Raw genomic sequence first — 21,535 nt, forward strand, 5'->3', positions numbered from 1 at the left:
GATGATATCCCACTTATTCAGTATTGCAACGTTAATTAACATTGAAGGGGTTTCTTTTTGAACTAACTAAAATGGTTTTAGTGGAACTGTTCTGCACCTGGTCCATTAGAGGACAAATGCAATTTTGCTACGTCAATTCTTCAATTATTTATTAAAAAGTAATGAGAAGTTATCTTAACTATTTTTATCCCACAGTTATTTATGGAAATCAATATGTTTTCCTAGGCTGTTACCACGTGCTTATTTTTCTTAAATCGGTAGCTGATGCGAGCGGAACTGACTACAAACGTTCTACCTTCGCCAGAATCGTCTATGTATTTCCAGCATGCTGGGTTAATAACGAGACAGGAGTCTGTACCAACCAGTTCGATGTAGAAAAGAGCCAAAGTTGCAATATTAATTTTTTAAAATTCGGTTTACGACTAATCATCAGTTATTTATTATGACTAATGATGAATTAGATTAAAAACTGTATCTTGAAAATTTGGCTGTTTTATACATAAAAAATGGAATCGTCTTTCAGATAAGCTACCACCAGGAGAGGCATTTTCAAATGCTTTGCATGCATGATACAGCATGTAATCCAGGATTATGTTGCTGAGAACTTCGAGCATTACTGCTGATACTGAATATGTTCGAAGTGATTATTGTGCTTAAAGTTCGTAGGCCACAAAAATTGAGGTTTTACGTCGGCATTACACGTATCCTGTCTATAAGAACGTGTAAAAATATAACAGTCATAATGGAGTTGTATAACGGTAGAGAGCATTTGCACTGTTGTTTATGGTTTTATGAATCCGAATCCGCTGCTACCTTTTAGACACAATTCAGGAGTAAATAAACTGGAAGCCATCACCTCAAAGACAAACTGTCAGCAACTGCTACAATCATTGGAGACTGCTGGTCGACCCAGACCCGGCGTCCTATGCGATACACGATCAGTTTCGTTGAAACGATTGTACCAATTAATAACAGCTTATCTTTGAATTGGCGCCTTGCCATGTTTTGTCCTGAATTGTCTCTGAACTGTACTAGCGCAATTGGATTAATGAAACCACAAGCCGGCCGGGGTGGCCCAGCGGTTCTAGGCGCTACAGTCTGGAACCGCGCGATCGCTACGGTCACAGGTTCGAATCTTGCCTCGGGAATGGATGTGTGTGATTTCCTTAGGTTAGTTAGGTTTAAGTAGTTCTAAGTTCTAGGGGACTGATGACGTCAGAAGTTAAGTCCCATAGTGCTCAGAGCCATTTGCACCATTTGAAACCACAAACAACAGTGCACATGCTCTGCACCTTTATACGACTCATGATGATGGTTGAAATAACTCAATCACGCTTGCCACCTAGCGGTAATGTCGGGAACTGAAAGTGTTAGGCAGAAATAAAACTTCAAGACATACTGCATTCAGTGCTCTGTCAAACATTTATTTACCCCTTTCACAAATAAAGGTCAATTTGTATAACTAAGTTATAAACACCCTGTACTTACAGGCTGTGGTGTGTTGGTCGTAATGTTGCATTCACATAATTACATATGCGCGGGTTTAGCCGAGCGGTCTAAGGCGTTGCAGTCATGGACTGTGCGGCTGGTACCGGCGGAGGTTCGAGTCCTCCCTCGGGCATGGGTGTGTTTGTTTGTCCCTAGGATTATTTAGGTTATGTAGTGTGTAAGCTTCGGGACTGATGACCTTAGCAGTTAAGTCCTATAAGATTTCACACACACACACATAATTACATGTTCAAGCTCCCATTAAATTACTCCTCGCGCTATGGAAGCCTTTGCTGAGCTTGTCACTCAAATAGCAATTGGATTACGTTACTTTTCTTTCCTCGGTCAAAATTATGTATAAAAGGGAGATAATTTTTAGGGCATTTTCCATTGTCATACCAGATATGTATGTGGCTTGCTTGAAAAAAAGTAGGAGGCTTTCAATGCCATAAAACGTATCCTGAAAAGGTCAAGACTTGTGTGTTTTCTGGAATCATAGTTCCGTGACACCTTGTGTGACGCTGTAGCTGGGCTACCCATATTTGGGAGGCCGATGTCAGCGGCAACGCACTCGGGGGTGGGGCCGCAGGATTCGGGGGCGACTGGTGGCGCTAAGTGCGTTAGGGATGCGCGTGCGCCAGCGTGCGTACGTAATGAGGCCTATCAGCGCGCAACCGCAGCGCAGTGAGCGCTCCAGCGGGAAGGCGGAAAGAGGCGCCGCGCCAGCCGCTGCCAGAGGACTTGCGTTTCAGCGAGCCGCGCGCGGGCCCCAAACCAAGGGCTCTCTACCGTACAGTTACTATGTAACACATGGAAAGTACACTACTGGCCATTAAAATTGCTGCACCACGAAGATCACGTGCTACAGACGCGAAATTTAACAGACGGGAAGAAGATGCTGTGATATGCAAATGATTAGCTTTTCAGAGCATTCACACGCGGTTGGCGCCGGTGGCGACACCTATAACGTGCTGACACGAGCAAAGTTTCCAACCGATTTCTCATACACAAACAGCTGACCGGCGTTGCCTGGTGAAACGTTATTGTGATGCCTCGTGTAAGGAGGAGAAATGCGTACCATCACGTTTCCGACTGATAAAGGTCGGATTGTAGCCTATCGCGATTGCAGTTTATCGTATCGCGACATTGCTGCTCGCGTTGGTCGAGATCCAATGGCTGTTAGCAGAATATGGAATCGGTGGGTTCAGGAGGGTAATACGGAACGCCGTGTTGGTTTCCAACGGCCTCGTATCACTAGCAGTCGAGATGACAGGCATCTCATCCGCATGACTGTAACGGATCGTGCAGCCACGTCTCGATCCCTGAGCCAACAGATGGGGACGTTTGCAAGACAACAACCATCTGCACGAATAGTTCGACGACGTTTGCAGCAGCATGGACTATCAGCTCGGAGACCATGGCCTCGGTTACCCTTGACGCTGCATCACAGACAGGAGCGCCTGCGATGGTGTACTCAACGACGAACCTGGGTGCACGAATGGCAAAACGTCATTTTTTCGGATGAATCCAGGTTCTGTTTACAGCATCATGATGGTCGCACCCGTGTTTGGTGACATCGCGGTGAACGCACCATGGAAGCGTGTATTCGTCATCGCCATACTGGCGTATCACCCGGCGTGATGGTATGGGGTGCCATTAGTTACACGTCTCGGTCACCTCTTGTTCGCATTGACGGCACTTTGAACAGTGGACGTTACATTTCAGATGTGTTACGACCCGTGGCTCTACCCTTCATTCGATCCCTGCGAAACCCTGCATTTCAGCAGGATAATGCACGACCGCATGTTGCGGGTCCTGTACGGGCCTTTCTGGATACAGAAAATGTTCGACTGCTGCCCTGCCAGCACATTCTCCAGATGTCTCACCAATTGGAAACGTCTGGTCAATGGTGGGCGAGCAACTGGCTCGTCACAATACGCCAGTCACTACTCTTGATGGACTGTGGTATCGTGTTGAAGCTGCATGGGCAGCTGTACCTGTACACGTCATCCAAGCTCTGTTTGACTCAATGCCCAGGCGTATCAAGATCGTTATTACGGCCAGAGGTGGTTGTTCTGGGTACTGATTTCTCAGGATCTATGCACCCAAATTGCGTGAAAATGTAATGACATGTCAGTTCTAGTATAATATATTTGTCTAATGAATGCCCGTTGATCATCTGCATTTCTTCTTGGTGTAGCAATTTTAATGGCCAATAGTGTATTACTACTATACACTAAGGTGGCAAAAGTCGTGGGGTACCTCCCAATATCGTGCCGGACATCCTTTTGCACGGCGTAGGGCAGCAACTCGACGTGTTATAAACTCAACAAGTCGCTGCAAGTCCCCTGCAGAAGTATCAAGCCTTGCTGCGCCTCTGTAGCCATCCAATAATTGCCAAAGTCGCGCCGGTGAATGATTCTGTGCACGAACCAAATCTTTCTTTTCAGTTGCAGAGAATGTTCTTCACTCCAGTTGCGGATAACTGTGGAGCCGCGATAGTTCCATCGTTTTGTTTGGGAACATTAAGTCCATGAACGGCTGCAAAAGGTCTCCAAATAGCCGAATATAAACATTTACAGTCAATGATCAGCTCTTTTGGACCAGAGGACCCAGTCCATTCCATGCAAACATCATTGTACAGTGCCATGTTGATAACTTGGGCCCATGGTTCCGTGGAATCTGCGCCATACTCGAACCCCACCATCAGAGGGGATTTCAATGACATAAAAGACAGAGACGACCAGGCCACGGTTTTCCATTCGTTTAGGATCCAACCGATATGGGCAAGAGCCCAAGACAGTCGCTGCAGGCGATGACGTACTGTTAGCAAAGACACTCGCGTCGGTGGTCTGCTGCCACAGCCCATTAACGCCACATTTCACCTCACTCTCCTAACGGATACGTTCGTCGAATGTACCACATTGATTTCTACGGTTATTTCACGCAGAGCTGCTCATGTTAGCACTGACAACTGTACATAAACGCCATTGCTTTCGGTCGTTAAGTGAAGGCCGTCGGCCAGTGTGTCGCTCTTGGCGAGACGTGTTGTGCACCACTTCACACACGACAGTAAGGAAAGGTGGGCTACAGTGGGGTGTGGCACCTGTCATCGTAGCAAAGCCAGACAGGAGCAGAAATGAGTAGCGAAAAAGGTAACACAACAAACACATGAATTAATTAGCTCACATTTTTCCAAACTTACGAAGACTCGCTACAAATTATGCAATAAGATATAGAATCCTGATATCGACGTCATAAGGAGCAAGCACAAATGAGGGTGTCATAGTGGGCAACGGCCTTTGGATACACCGGTTCCCGCCAGCTCACCGATGTTCAGCGCTGTCGGGCGTGGCCGGCGCTTGGATGGGTGACCATCCTGGCCGTCATGCGCTGTTGCCATTTTTCGGGGTGCACTCAGCCTCGTGATGCCAATTGAGGAGCTACTCGACCGAATAGTAGCAGCTCCGGTCAAAGAAAACAATAATATCGACTGGGAGAGCGGCGTGCTGGCCACACGCCCCTCCTATCCACATCTTCAGCTGAGGATAACACAGCGGTCGGATGGTCCCGATGGGCCACTTGTGGCCTGTAGACGGAGTGCTAGAAACAAAAAAAAAAAGTGGAATGGCTCCAAGCGCAAATGGGCTGAGGGGATGCTGCTAGCGGCCTATATTGCGGTGCCAGAGGGCTCTCGTAGTACAGAGCTGCTGCAGGTGTGCCTCAGCAGACATGTACCACTGGTTCCGCCAGATATCACGGGATCGCTATCGGCGTTGAACGGAAACTTGCAATTCCGTTACCAAGGTAACAACACCCGTGATGTGGTATCGATACATTATACCATAAGACGTAATGGCTGAAATTTGTTTCGTATTCTCTGTACATTCTTCACACTGTGGATCTCCTAATATTGAATGCCATAACGATTTCCGAAATGGAATGTCCATGCCCCTACCTTCAACTACCATCCTACGTTCAAAGTATGTTAATTCCTGTCTATCTATCTATCTATCTATATCCGGCTCCCGCTCCTGCTACTGCCGGGTCTGGGTGCTGACGAGTCCTCTCCATCTGGCTCGGTCCTCCCACCACTTTTCTCCCTCCACTTGCTGCCAGCTCACACCCCTCCTTTCCACAGATATTCTCACTCCCATTTTCCACCGTGTTCTGGGGCGCCCTCTAGGTCTTTTCCCATCCATCTTTAGTTCTTCCATAATTTTGGGGAGTCTCTGCCCATGCATCCTCTTAATACGCCCATACCATCTTAATATCTTTTTTTTCAATTTCTTCTCTCATACTTTCTTGTTTAATGTCCTTTCTAATCTCTACATTCCTTACTCTGCCCATTCTTGTTTTTCCCTTAACTGCTCTGAGAAATTTCAGTTCCCCTGCTTGCAGTCTGCTCCAGACCCTTTCTTTCATTGTCCACGTTTCTCCACCATAGGTGACAATAGGAAAGTAATAATTCTTATACATAAGGAGTTTTGCTTTTTCTGAAACTTCCTTATTCCAAATCAGGTGTTTTATTGTTTGGTAGAAATTGCCTTCCTTCTGTAAGCTCCTATTAATTTCGTTGGTTATTCTTCTATCCCTAGATATTTCACTCCCTAAATAAGTGAAACTTTCTACCACTTTGAGGGGTTCTCCATTCAAGATAATATTTCCGTTGATCCCTTTCTCTCTTCCAAATACCATTACTTCGCCGGCCGGAGTGGCCGAGCGGCTCTAGGCGCTTCAGACTGGAACTGCGCGACCGCTACGCTCGCAGGTTCGAATCCTGCCTCGGGCATGGATGTGTGTGATGTCCTTAAGTTAGTTAGGTTTAAGTAGTTCTAAGTTCTAGGGGACTGATGACCTCAGATGTTAAGTCCATAGTGCTCAGAGCCATTTGATTTGAACCATTATTTCACTCTTTATTTATTTTTAATCCATACCTTTCCATTATTTCCTTCCAAGCATAAAGTTGTAACTGTACATCTACCTCTTTATCACCCCATATTACCATATCATCTGCAAAAATCATCTTTTTGTCTTTTTCTTTTACTATATCTTTAACTGCCTTATTCATTCCCTCCACCACAACATTAGAAAGTGCAGGAGATAGAATACTTCCTTGCTAAAGTCGTTGTCTTATTTCGAAGTATTCAGAGTTCCCCAATGGTGTTGTAATTCTACAATTGCGTCCTCTGTACATTGTCTTTATTACATTAATGTATCCATCTTCTATATCTATCTTTCTCATTTTTTGCCAGAGTCTTTCCCTGTTAACTGAGTCATATGCCTTTTCTATGTCTATAGAAACCATTATCACCCTTTTGTTATACTCCCAACTTTTTTCCATCAGTTGACGGATAGAAAATATCAAGTCGATCGTGCTTCTTCCTTTCCTAAACCCATGCCGTTCTTCACTCAGCTCCTTTTTTATCTTTTCACTTATTCGATTTAGTAAAATTCTTTCAAAAATCTTGGCTGTATGATTCATAAGGGTTATTCCTATGTACTGTTTACGAAGTCTTTTATTGCCTTTTTTTAAGATGGGAACAATGTGTCGGCTTCTCCAATCGTCAGATATTGTATTATTTCTCCACACGCTTGATAGTACTCTATACAGCCACTGCATTCCCACTGGACCTGCTGCTCTTATCATGTCCACTGATACTTCATCAGGTCCTTTGGCTTTCCCCCATTCATCTTCTTCACAGCTATTTCCATTTCCTCCAGTGTAATTTGTCCTAATTCTGCTTCCCAACTTCTCTCAATTTCTTCATTATTTGTTGTTTCCTCGTGTACCTGTACCTCAGCGTTTAACAGTTTCTTACAACGTTCTTTCCAGAGATGTCTTATATTCCCTGGATTGAAGATCCAGGGAATATAAAAGAACTACTGTCATGCGGCCATAATCAGGTCGGAAACCTTTTCACGTGAATCACGTGAGTACAATGACAGCTCTGCCAATGCATTATACTTTGTGTAAGCGATCTCTATATGTACATATCACTATCCCATGACTTTTGTTACCTCAGTGTATAAGTCTGCTGGTATTCACGGCCGTTGCCACTGATAGCGAAGTCTTCTCACTTGTAAACCCACATCATATTGCTCTTCGGATTGCTAGACTGCTCAATGTTTCGATCCCCCCTGCTGGGAATTTCTTCAGGAATCTACAGGCGTCTCTCGGTTGCCTTAGCGTTAGGGCGGTAGAACGGTAATAGAATACTGAAAAATATTCGAACATAGGGGACGAAACATCGAGCTTTCTAACAGTTTGAAGAGGTACTTGACGCGGCCTTGCAAGTGAGAAGATTTAACCATCACAAAAGCTACTGCTTAACCACTGTTCAATATTTAGGGAAAGTTCATAGGTCATACACTATAACGCTAGCAACTGTTCACGGTAATAGAATCCCTAGGAATTTCTCATGGGGTTATAGGTGATGCAGGCGAACGTGACAATGATTTAGAAAATATTGGATGTATCTGTGCAAGCGGAAAAGAATATTGGAGGAAATGAACCGTCGACTGAGCGCTTATTATGGATTTGGAGTTAGCCGAAGAAATACGGAGAGCCTAGAAGAAATTAATGATACAATTAACGTCAGAACTGAAGACCACAAAATAAATGGAGTGAAGGGATTCTCCTATCTTGGAAGCAAAGGGAGGAGGATATGGAAAGCAGACTAACAAGGGCAGACAATAAATTCCTGGCCAAGAGAGGTCTACTAAAATTAAACATCTGGAGCACAGCACTGTATGGAAATAAATAACGTGCTAAAGGAAAACCGTAAAAGAAGGGAATCGAAGCGTTAGAGGTGTTGAATTATAGAAAGATGTAGAAAATTAGGTGCACTTATAAGAAATGTTTTTCTACAAAATCGACGGGCAGAGGAACATGTGGAGAACACTGAAAAGAAGAAGGGACAGATTGATGAAACATGTTTTAAGACATTACGGAATGATTTCCATGGTACCTGAGAGAGCTGTAATTGAGCAAAATACTGTCAGAGAAGACAGAGATTTCAATATATCAAACAAATTGTTGAGGAAGTTGGGTGTAAGACGTACTCTGAGAGAGACTGGTACAAGAGGGAAGTTTCCAGTTAACATAGCTCCACAGTCAGGCTTTTTGGAAGATATTTGCGAATATGTATGTGCCGCTACTGATTTCAGTGTGGCATATTGTCATACTTGGTACAATTGTACGTGAAGAACAACCTTGAGGTTATTTCGAAAAAGATCAAGCCTTGCCCGAATCATCTGAGGCATATGTGAAAATTAGAGCCAGTTGTATGCTAATGTCTTTGCGAAAATGTAAAGAAAGATTAGCGTTTAAGTTCCTACCAACGACCTGGTCTTTAGAGACCAACATAAGCCCGATTTAGAGAAGGAAGCAAAAGGAAGACGACTGCATCTTTTTCAAAGCCATCGCCTTTAGCGATTTATGGAAACCACAGGAATTGCAAACCTGTATGACCGGAGTGGGATTTGAGTGTCCTACCACAGCGCCACCACGCTCCGTGGAGGATATATGTTTCTTTACCTACCGAATCGAGTCGACAGTTTCTTATTCTAAGACCGCAGTATGACCCAGGTGTCTCAGTAAAGAAAGAAATTGTTTTCTTAAGAGCAGTGACGACATTTAGCAAGCAAAACCAAAAATTGTGTAAGGGGATGAGAGGTAAGCAGGCAACGGTACTCACGGGTCTTGGATCGCGGCTCGCGCGGCCCGTCCACGGTCACCTTGATGGCCTTGCTGTACACGGCCACTTGCGGCGGCGTCGTGTTCACCGTGATGGTCAGGCTGAAGCTCTTCCCTGGAAAATAAAAGCAGACACTCGTTAAATTACGAAATTGGTTAAATGCATTGAAATGAAATGGTTAGATGTATGAGGTAGAATTCAGGGTACTGCAATGACGAGTAATATCCGTGTAGACCAATCACACTTGATGAAAATGCATTTTAATGAATACGTCTCGATAGTTTAATATTTATATCGATAAGCAAAAAATACTGATTCGAATCGCGATATAACGAATTCACAGCTATAATGACGTGTTCAATACGATGACTTGGCATAGGATGACATCTGTAATTATCGATCAAATTCAGGAGCAGTACTTCTTACGCACATATATAGTCAAGTACAGTCAGGCATTACTAGCAGTAAGTGCAGAGTTCATTTCATTTAAGAAATGAGGAAACCTAAAACTTCGTGCTGTACACTATTGAATAACAACTCACTATTCAGTGCAGTAATGTGGCTAACTCTGATTCAGATAAACGAGTCAACGTTTAGACTAATACAACATTGCTGGAAAAAAATAAAAGAGTAATTTGTGATATTACGCTTGCACAAAGACAAGACATGAAGTGGTGCAGACGATTCATTGTGTCTGATATGAGACCAGCCAGCAAGTTTAGATATGATGATGATGATTATGATGATTATTAGTGTTTTAGGGCGCACAACAGCGAGGTTATCAGCGCCCGAGTTTAGATATACTGGTACCGACTTACTGGCGGCTGAATTATCAAATAACCTTGTCCAAATGGCACATGGCACGTTACATGATCGTTGTGGAAGCAATTAACATTAGTCCCAGTTTTTCAAATGAACATACACTGATGGACGTCTGTCTCTACCAAACACAATTATTAGTGCATTTATTTATATACCAGACGTATTTTAAAAGGAGGAAAACCGCTTAGCATTTAACGAGACATCGACGACATCATCAACATATATAGAAGTAGTAGCCCCATCTTGTGTGGGTGCTCTCCATAGTGTGATGTTACATAAAGACACAGAATATGTTCCGAATTGGTACAATCCTGTTTTTCGGAACAAGTAGTGCCATATCAGAAAATTTATCGGTACATACTAGGAAGCCGCCCGGATAGCTGCCCGCGTTAGTACCCCACTTCTGTGGTTCAGGAAGCCATGCTGGTTCAGGGTCGAGTGCTCCAGGCGCATTAACGACGAGGATCGATGATTTTAGGCGGTTTTTAAAGTCCGACTAGGTGAATACAGGGCTGGTAGCCGTGTTCTGCCTCAGTTACATGATTCTCAAACATTTCGAAAACGTTCTCGTACTTCCACATGGGAAAACGTTAGACAATGGCAGATGGGGTACACAAATTCCGTCACGGTGGAGAGGGGGTAGGGTAGCAAGAGAACGGACATCCGGCCATGCTCTTCCACTACCAATGCCAAATCCGTACTAGAATGCCGACCATGTGCAAACACGGTATTAGACCAGGAAAAAGAAAGAAAAATGACTGAATACTAAAAGTTAAAATGCAATCTGACAGTCCTTATTCGCTCCTATGCGGAAGGAATGAAAAATAAAATAAATAAGAATATTTATCTGTGAACTTTATCTAGTAATAATTTTTACATAAAAATTTCTTATGTTTAAATTGTTATGTTGTTCCTTCCTTTCATGTTGCTCCACGTGTTATGGTTTCTGTGACTGACGAAAACGCAGGGAAAATCCATTTACTTTGATATTTTGCACTAGCCAGTGGAACAGTTCTTCTTTAAAAGAATAAAAGACAGCGACTGAAGCCCGAGTTAAATCACTGATTTAAGCTATTATAATACGAGTAGTTTAACCTCTCTGCTCACAGAAATAATACATCTGCTAATAACGTCTATATTCGTAAACCGATATCTTTCAAAATCTACATTACTTATTCCATTTTCAGAATCAATCTACTTTTGAAGCCAACCCAATAGCCGTGTATACGTGGCAGAAACGAGATCTGTGTGTTTCTAAAGGAAAACCCGTCATCTAACCAAGAGATGGGCTTCATCATGTTGACAGTGTTGTGTCTATAAACCCCTACATATCTCTGCAGAAGTGACCGGCTGTGATTTGATACCACGGCCCTGCTCACCCACAAGATTCCTCCTCACCTTCTGCCTTCCCACTATTCATCCAACACCTACCGCTATCTCCACAGTTACTACCCAACAAGCCCCTAGATTTTTTACGCACATTCTTAAATCCTACATAACACATTCTTTTTTCCATTGCAGAACCTTCAGCAGATTGCTAGTGATAGTCGTGTGCTGATATTTAGAAGAACGTCACCATTTCTGCAGTGTGCTTTACATATACACTCTGAGAAAAAAAGGCTCGTGACGACGGAATCGTTAAGATATGATGTGCATGTACGGACAAACAAATAAATGCAATTTCAGAAAAAAGTGGATGCCTTATTGAAGAGAAAGATCTTCACAGCTTGAGCAAGTCAGTAACGCATTGGTCCACCTCTGGCCGTTATGAAAGTAATTATTCGGCTTGGCATGGATTGGCAGAGTTGTTGGATGTTCTAAGAGATATCGTGCGAGATTCTGTCCAACTGGTGCGTTATATCTTCAAAATCTCAAGCTAGTTGGAGAGCCCTGCCCAAAATCGTTCTCTACTGGGACGAGACCCTGCGACCTTGCAGGAAAAGGCAAGGTTTGATAACCACGAAGACAAGCAATAGAAACTGTCGCGTGTGCGGGCGGGCATTATCTTGACGAAATGTAAACCCAGGATAGCTTGCCATGAAGGATAAGAAAACGGGGCGTAGAATATCGTTGACGTATCCCCGTGCTGTAAGGGTGCCGCGAATAACAACCAAAGAGGTCCTGCTTTGAAACTAAATGATACCCTAGACCATCACTCTTGGTTGTCGAGCCGCATGGTGGGCGTCAGCCAGGCCGGTATCTCATCGCTGTCCGTGGCGTCTCCAGACACGTCTCCAGACACGTCTCCAGACACGTCTCCAGACACGTCTCCAGACACGTCTCCAGACACGTCTCCAGACACGTCTCCAGACACGTCTCCAGACACGTCTCCAGACACGTCTCCAGACACGTCTCCAGACACGTCTCCAGACACGTCTCCAGACACGTCTCCAGACACGTCTCCAGACACGTCTCCAGACACGTCTCCAGACACGTCTCCAGACACGTCTCCAGACACGTCTCCAGACACGTCTCCAGACACGTCTCCAGACACGTCTCCAGACACGTCTCCAGACACGTCTCCAGACACGTCTCCAGACACGTCTCCAGACACGTCTCCAGACACGTCTCCAGACACGTCTCCAGACACGTCTCCAGACACGTCTCCAGACACGTCTCCAGACACGTCTCCAGACACGTCTCCAGACACGTCTCCAGACACGTCTCCAGACACGTCTCCAGACACGTCTCCAGACACGTCTCCAGACACGTCTCCAGACACGTCTCCGGCCTGGAATGTCACTGACTGGTGTAGAATTGTCTTCAATGATGATTTCTGCTTCTAACTGAACTCTGATGACCGTCCTTACAGTACAGCGGCACATCAACGATATTCTTAAGAACCGCTTTGTTGCTCATCATGGCAATCCATCCTGGACATACATTTCAGCAAGATAATGCCAGCCCGTACACAGCTACCTTTTCTACTGCTTGTCTTCGTGATGGCCAAACCTTACCTCGGCCCGCAAGGTCGCAGGATCTGTCCACAATCGAAAACGTTTGCGGCATTATAGGCTGGGTCCTCCAACCAGCTCGGGAGTTCGACGAACCGACGCGTCAATTGGACGGATCTTGGCACGATATCCCTTAGGAGGACGTCCAACAGCTGTCAGTCAATGCCAAGCTGACTGACTGCTTGCGTAAGAGTCAGAGGTGGACCAACGCTACATTGACTTGGTCAGTCTGTGGAGCTCTTTCTCTTGAAGCAAATCATACAATTTTTCTGAAACTGTAATCATTTGCTTGTCTGTACATGCACATCTTGTCTGCAGATTTCCGTCGCATTTGAGAATTTCTTCGTGGTGCTTCGGCTCCTATGTCTTAGATTGTATATTTTTGTTCTTGTCTTTTAGTCCTTCGGTTTCAGTTTAAATAACAAAGAAAGCCAACAGTTGTAATGCATTAATATTTCACGTTTTCCAAAATGAGATTCGCAGGAGAGCTTCTGTGAAGTTTGGAAAGTAGGAGATGAGGTACTGGCGGAAGTAAAGCTGTGAGGACGGGGCGTGAGTCGTGCTTGGGTAGCTCAGATACGCCGGCACGGTAGCTCAGCGTGTAAGCTGCCCTCTGTAATAATAATAATAATACTGAGTTAATCGATCATCAACGAACTTAAACGGGTGTCTTACGACGTCCACCCCAACCAGATGTAACGAACGAAAGCGAACAAAAAAAAGAAAAAAAGATGGTAGAGCACTTGCCCGCGAGTGGCAAAGGTCCCGAGTTCGAGTCTCGGTCCGGCACACAGTTTTAACCTGCCAGGAAGTTTAATTTCACGTTTTACTTGCCGCGTCAAATCCGGATAAAATTTTATCCGAATTTGACGCAGCAAGTGAACTGGGAAATTTTTATGCGAGGACTCCGTCGCGAAAACCTTCTTAGCCATAGTTTATGTCTTATGGAAATACCCATTTGCGGCGAGAGGAATGAAATAACAGTAAAGGAAAGATGTACTTTCTGGAACATGGCTGGGCATCCTTTCCAATATTCTATGGTGTACAAACAGTAGATATACGATCACTAACACGTAAGTAAGAAGCTTTTAATGTTATTATCAATGTATTAGCTGACTGCAGTAAAGATTTATCTTTACATTTAAAAATAACTCGTTTGATTCGTGTTTGTCCGTTTTTTGTTAATACGAAAATGCTTATTACTGCAAACGTGTTGATCATCAATTATGTTATCGGCTTTAAACCACTGGAAACACTGAGAACAGAAAGATGTCTAATTTTAATCGTCCGAAGCGACCCAAAATACGTCGGACAGTACTATCGAGAGAATCTTTCACCGACGAGTGAATTCCGCCAGATACGGCGCGCCAGGCCGGCTGTAAGGGCCGATCATTTGCAAACGCTGCCCGGAGCGACTGTGCGCTAAGTAATTTGTGAAGAATAGCGCGCGCGCCTGCTGCAGCGTCTATTAAAAAGACGCGGCCGCGGCTGCCGGCCTGCTATTAGCCTTAGCTGGCCTCTGGGGCGCTGTAATTAGCCGACAGCTGCGGCGCCGTTCCACGAAGCTGTGCTTCTGGCCGGCCGACTGCTCGGCCTTGCTTGCCCACCTGCCAATTAGTGGCTTCCCACCCAATAAGACAAGACGCTAAGCACTTTGTCTGACTTGCACACTCAGGTATGACTCTGCGAGACGCGTGAATCCAGATGTCAACGCGACCGCAGGACACTGGTATACGGCTACAGTTCCGCTACTGCGCATCATACACAGTCATGGGAAATCCTCGAGGACTGAAAGGTGAGTTCACACTAGGAGCCACGTAACGGAACGTCAAAACATTCCACGATGCATTTCAAATGGCAGCATTGACACAGGCAGCCAACGGAACGCAGGCGCGGATCCAAGGAGACGTGGTTGACAATGAGGCTGATAAACCCTCAAAACACTTTAGTAGACCTGTTTGGAAAACATTTTAGTAGACCTTTTTGTACTAGCAGTTATGATAACGAAAAAGATAGTAATCTTTGTATATAAGTGGCAATATCCCGACTCACTCACTCATTCATTAACTGATCGTCCACCCAAAACACTAACAAGGGGAGGCCATGATGTTGGGATCACGGATTTAGTACAAACTTCGTACAGCTTACGAATACCATTAAAACAACATAACGCGCAAGTAGTAAGGTGCGTTGATCTGGCAATTCAGAGAAAACCGCAACAGACGTTTTATGCGTTTATGATTACGTTTATTATGCTCGTGGGAAATCATTGTGGTCGATTGGTTAGCTTCTTTTGCGATTTGCTCGGAATTGCCAGAGTAGTGAACCTTACTACTTGCAAATCATGCTGTTTTAATGGCCTACTAAATGTACAAAGTTTGAACGTCGTGGCCTCGCTTTTAAGTAGAGAAAATTAAATTTGGATATTTTACTGTCGCCATCTTTTAGTAAGGGACTGTTTGAAATTCAATCCATGTGGAGGGAGGGGGCGGGGAGTAAGGGATGAAAAGGTTTTATATATATATATATATATATATATATATATATATATATATATATATATATATATATATATATGTGTGTGTATCGCTTTCAAGATAATTTTGTAGCTAAAACTACGCAAACTTGTAATTGGTTGCTCTGTCAGAAAAAAAACTGCATGCTTTAGAAACTTTGGAAATTCAACTACTAAGGTGGTAAAATAGTGGGTAAAAGTGTATTTTGAAAATAAATCATTATTTAAATACTATTAAAGCATTTTAAAGCTACATCTGTGGAAATTGGTATCTGACTTCTAGGTTAGAAATGAAAAAATGCGTGTTACAGTGTTTTTGGAAACTTAACGTCCAAGGGGGTGAGATAGATGATGAAAATTTTTATGAAAATATTTCGTTATATTAAAACACTTTTGAAGCTAAATCTATGAAAACTGTGTTTTGATTTCCAAAGAACTCAAAAGGCATGGATAACAAAAGCGTTCGACTCCAGCTAGTAGAATCGTTTTTTGGGTAGAAGTACATTCGGAAAAGGCCATGCTTGTGTGGCCTTAATTGACGTAAAAAGTTTAAAGTATTTTGCAGTTAGTGAAAAACATAAAAAAATTCAGTTAAAGATAAACAAAAACATCTGTGCAGACCAAACAGTCTACGCGAATGAAGCAGTGGGCGCTAAGATAGTCTAATTTATAAATAAGGATTGGACTACAGGCCAGCCAACCGGTCAGGTTTGGAACTTACCATAATAAACAAGACATTGTGAATGTCAGGTAATTCGGTAACCATACAATAAATGAAGTAAGCTTGTAGGACAGACGTGTCGAGAACGGGGCACGTAATACAACGCCTGTCATCATCATCATTTGCAGATTGCAATTTTTTCATAAATATTTTCTTGATGCACCCAAAATTACGCGGCAGCATAGTACAATTGTAGCCACTTGGTATATGTATAAGCATGAACTACTGGTCTTCAGACAAATTAGTATGAGGAAATGGTGTGCCAGGGGCAAGACATTATAGAAGCGTGTCTGTTTAAACAATCTATGCTTGATGAGTACTTTAATAAAATTTACAAAAAAAAGTATCGCAACCTATGTTGGTCATGGCTGACATATATTGAGTTCTAGGCACGTCATATTGTGGCGCTGCTTTAGTTTTACTGTAACGCGTGACATGTCAGAATTGTGTATGTAAAGGAAATGTAAATAGTGGTAATTAATTGTAAAAATTGTGCATGTAATGTTTCAGTTCCGTGTGAAGATGTAGCATACCACTGCTAGCGACCTCCGAAGAGGTTACTAGGCTACTAGGATAGCTCACCACTGGAGTTTACTGCGATGAATTTATAATGTATGCTCATACGAGGTTTATCATATTGTATCTGCAGGGTAACATTTATTGAATTATACGAAATAAAATCGTCATAGCTTCTGAACGGTTTGCGTTAAGGCGTTCAAACTGCACGTTTGGCCGCGGGTAATGATGGGAATTAGTATGGGCGTGTGCATGTACCTTGCTGTTGCCGGCCATTTGCCCTTGAAAATGTCACGGTACAACGTGCCATCATCCTTTAAGCCACAGGGCCATGAAATAGCGGCTGTGTTTCGCCAACACTATTGCCCACAGAATTAACGAACAGGATGCGAATATGGTTTGGTTTAGCGACGAATCCCACTTTCACTTTGATTGGTTGTCCGCCCCCTGGTAGCTGAGTGGTCAGCGCGACGGAATGTCATACCTAACGGCCCGGGTTAGATTCCCGGCTGGGTCGGAGATTTTCTCCGCTCAGGTACTGGGTGTTGTGTTGTCCTTACCATCATCATTTCATTCCCATCGACACGCAAGTAGCCGCAGTGGCGTCAACTCGAAAAACTTGCATGAGGCGAACGGTCTACCCGACGGGAGGCCCTAGCCACACGGCATTTCCATTTTACTTGGATGGTTCGTCAACAAGCACAAACGGTACATTTAGGGGACTGAGAATCCGCATTTCGCGATCGAGAAGTCTCTTCTCCCTCATCGGGTGGCTGTGTGGTGTGCAATGTCCAGTCACTGACTAGTCGGTGTGATATTCCTTGATGACACGGTGAATACCGAACGGTGTGTGAAGGTTTTGGAAGATGATTTCACCCCAGTTATCCAAAGTGACCCTGATTTCGACAAGATGTGGTTCGTGTAAGGCGGAGCTCGACCCTATCAAAGTAGGAGAGTGTTTGATGTCCTGGAGGAGCACTCTGGGGACCGCATTCTGGCTCTGGGATACCCAGAGGCCACTGGCATGAGCCTCGATTGGCTGCCATATTCTCCGGATCTCAACACATGCGACTCGTTTTTGTGGGGTTATATTAAAGCGAAGGTGTACAGCAATAACCCCAAAACCATTGCTAAGCTGAAAACAGCCATTGAGGAGGTCATCGACAGAATCGATGTTCCGATACTTCAGCAGGTCATGCAGAATTTCGATATTCGTCTGCGCCACATCATCGCCAATGATGGCAGGCATATTTAACATGTCATAACCAAAATGCGAACATCTGTAGTGATGTTGCCATGTTGAACAAAGAGTGTGCATGCCGTAGTTTGTAACTAACTTAAGTTTTCTTTTCATATTGTTCAATAACTGTCAGTCTGTATGTAATGTTTAATGGTGAGGAATAATGCATATTTGGAAACTCACATATACATTGGTGAGAACTGTATGATTGCATTTACGTGTAAGGTATATAGGAATGTGCATTGCGAAGATATAAAATTTTTGTAATGCTTTATGTACAATCATGGAGGTACATCGTAATTGTGCCCTTGTTAATATCATAAAATCTTTTATACAGCACTATTTGGAAATGGACGTAATCGTCCGAAACATGTCACATAAGGAAACGGTTTTTGTCGCAACTGTGACGGATACTGAAGAAAAATGAAATTTTAGTAGAAGCCCCATATCCTCGTGTGGAGCTTCCCGAATAGAACGCACTACGAATGGTACAACAGACACCTTACCGTCAACACAAAAATACTAGTCTATCAAGGATGTAATGATCTTTAAACTCTTAGTGGATCGCTTGCGATCTTGTGTCGTAACGTAACGAAAACACCGAGTCCAGATTGGAAATAAAAACTATTTGTTGTTCAAAAATGTCAACTGAGCATTATATTTTTGTGGTGAGACTTGGCCGTCATATGACAAACAGGAACTTTTTTTCATCTCTCTGCTTACTTACGAAATATTCTAGGCTTAACATGGAGGGACCATGTGACAAATGAGATGAACTTAAAGACTGCGAAGTTACCTAGTATCTCTGCCACTCTTAAGGAATCCCGCCTGCGGTGGATAGGACACTCAATACGTATTCATCACTCCCGTATTTCCCGATGCACGCCACTAAGTGACATAGCATTTACCAATAAACCGCCTGGAAGACCAGCATTGCACTTTAAAGATTGTACAAATGAGATATGATAGCTTTTAATATAAACTGCGAAAAACGGGGAGGAGCTCGCCAAAGACTGCAGCATATGGAGGAAACTGAATGACTGCAGCGGTTTCCACGGCGGCACCTGGCTAAACAAGTTAGTCCTTGTCGATGACGTTGAGTGCTTCAGCTGGGGTTACGAAAGGGGCTGCGTGCTTCCATGCTTGGCTCTATACTGACCTCTTCGTGATGGCGTTGTTGTGATGAGAGAGAGGCCATGTCTCTTTCAGCTTCTCCCATTCATGGTTGCGGATTGCAGCAAGACATCACTAATATCTGCGGTATCGATACGCGCTGCCGACTTTGGTGCTGCAAAGTTATCTTTGGACGACACCACAGAGTCCCTAGGACGAACCATTTCTTTATTTTCAGTTTTTACGTTACTTACATTTCAAATAAACGGAGATAATGCTCAATATGCTGCACTTATTAATATTTTCATAAAAGACATGAAAAGGAAAGGCAAAGGAAAATTTTGGATTGGAAATAAATTTCCAGGAAGGGAATTTAAGACTTACAGGAGAACTTAGTATATAAAATTAGAAGCCTTTATTCAGTTACAGATGATAAATTATACTTACTAGGGTCATATTCATTGTAAAAACAGGGGAAGCAGTAATTTGCTTGGCGTCTCTCACACGTTAAAATGCTACATTTTTACCTGTATGCTTTAATTACAATCTCCTCTTCGAAAGGTATTGGCAGAATCCTCGCGAGGCTATAACTACAACCCCTGCTTGGAAATTTATTTTCAATCCCAAATTTTCCTTTGTGTTTCCTTTTCATTCCTTTTATCAAAATTCTTAATAAATACAATTTATTGAGCGTTATTCCGGTTTATTTGCTGTATAAGTAACGTAGAAATTAAAAATAAAATAGAAGTTTCTGCATAGGTGCCTGATCCCAAGACTGTCCGATTAGCGTTCTGTACTCTTTCTCCTGCACCAACCGCTGACTACAAACCACGCTAACGTAATCGGTTCATGCCTCGCCTGAACCCCACCAATAATGCTATTTTTTTTTCTAAGCGCTTGGCCACCCGGAGCTCCCACTTTTATTAGTTCCTTTTCTGGCCGAGCCTACATATACAATAAATTTGGAAGAAATCGGTGATGACGAGTAGGTGTGTTCCCCTTGTAAGTGAAATTCTGATACTGGTGGGTGCACACTTGGACTTCTCACACTTGCTGATAAATACTTTTCAAAGAATGTATTTCTCTGAACCGCAGTTTGTGAGATAACCATATAATAAACATTATCATTACGATTAATATTTATGTATTATATTTTATTGTTGTTATATTGTGTTATTATTATAAGCAGGAGCAAAATAAGACTGGTCTGGAAGATATTTTATGCACCTTAAGATAGACAACCCAAGTTAGATCACCTGCCTCACATGCTAACGATATAAATATACTAAAATGGTATCTGTTCTTTCGGACATGTCCGAAAGAACAGATAACATCGGTGACCATGCGGCTCGTTAGAATGAAATTACAATGAAATGAACACCCTTAGCTGCTTACAGGCGTTGACATACGTCAACGGGGACAGATGAAAATGTGTGCCCCGACCGGGACTCGAACTCGGGATCTCCTGCTTACATGGCAGTCGCTCTAGCCATTTTTTTTTTAAATTTTCATTTTGCTCGCTTTAATTCGTTGCATCTGCTCGGAGCGGACGTCGTAAGACATCCATTTAAGTTCGTTATTGATCTGTTAACTCAGTTTTTTTATTACAGAGAGCACGTTACCCTCTGACCGAACACGCTGAGATACCGTGCGGGCATCCATCTGAGCCACCGAGGACACAGAGGATAGCGTGACTGCAGGGATTTATCTCTGGCATGTCCGATAGAACAGATACCATCTTAGTATATATATATATATATATAGTTAAGGCTCACCAGCCACTTGACCATCTTCTTCTTCTGTGTGAAGGCACAAACAGTGCCCGAACTCTTACGGGAATCGGCAACGCGCCGCGAGTAATGAGTATAATGGGCGGGGGCACTACAAATGTAGTGCGGGACAATACATTGAGAATGTGGGTTTCGCAGGAGGCGTGCCAGAGATAAATCCCTGCAGTCGCGCTATCCTCTGTGTCCTCGGTGGCTCAGATGGATAGAGCGTCTGCCATGTAAGCAGGAGATCCCGGGTTCGAGTCCCGGTCAGGGTACACGTTTTCATCTGTCCCCGTTGACGTATGTCAACGCTTGTAAGCAGCTAAGGGTGTTCATTTCATTGTAAACTAACGATATAAGTTGGGTTGCAAGCCTCTTCATCTCCGATTAACAACAGCAACCTACCGCCTTCTGAATCTGCCTACTGTATTCATCTCTTGTTCTCCCTCTACCATTTTTATCTCCTCTCCTCCTCCTCCCTCCCCCCCCCCCCCTCCACAACTTCCCTCCAGTACTACATTGGTGATGTCATGATGTCTCAGAATGTGTCCTATCAGCCGATCCCTTCTTTTAGTGAAGTTCTGCCACTAATTTCTTATGTCCCTAGTTCCATTCAGTATCTCCTCATTAATTACGTAATCTACCCATCTGACGTTCAGCATCGTTCTGTAGCACAACATTTCATAAGCTTCTA

At 43.6% G+C, this 21,535-nt stretch overlaps 1 protein-coding gene across 1 annotated transcript in view; it reads right to left on the bottom strand.

Annotated features, from left to right (window-relative positions):
* LOC124593836 (protein lozenge-like) overlaps positions 1 to 21,535 on the bottom strand; it is a 713,984-nt gene that overhangs the window by 475,674 nt on the left and 216,775 nt on the right. Inside the window, exon 2 of the mRNA XM_047132184.1 lies at positions 9,189 to 9,302. Coding sequence (XP_046988140.1) covers positions 9,189 to 9,302 — 114 coding nt within the window. The remainder of the gene's footprint in view (positions 1 to 9,188; positions 9,303 to 21,535) is intronic.

Source organism: Schistocerca americana, chromosome 2 (assembly GCF_021461395.2).
Source record: "Schistocerca americana isolate TAMUIC-IGC-003095 chromosome 2, iqSchAmer2.1, whole genome shotgun sequence".
Taxonomy (NCBI): Eukaryota; Metazoa; Arthropoda; class Insecta; order Orthoptera; family Acrididae; genus Schistocerca; species Schistocerca americana.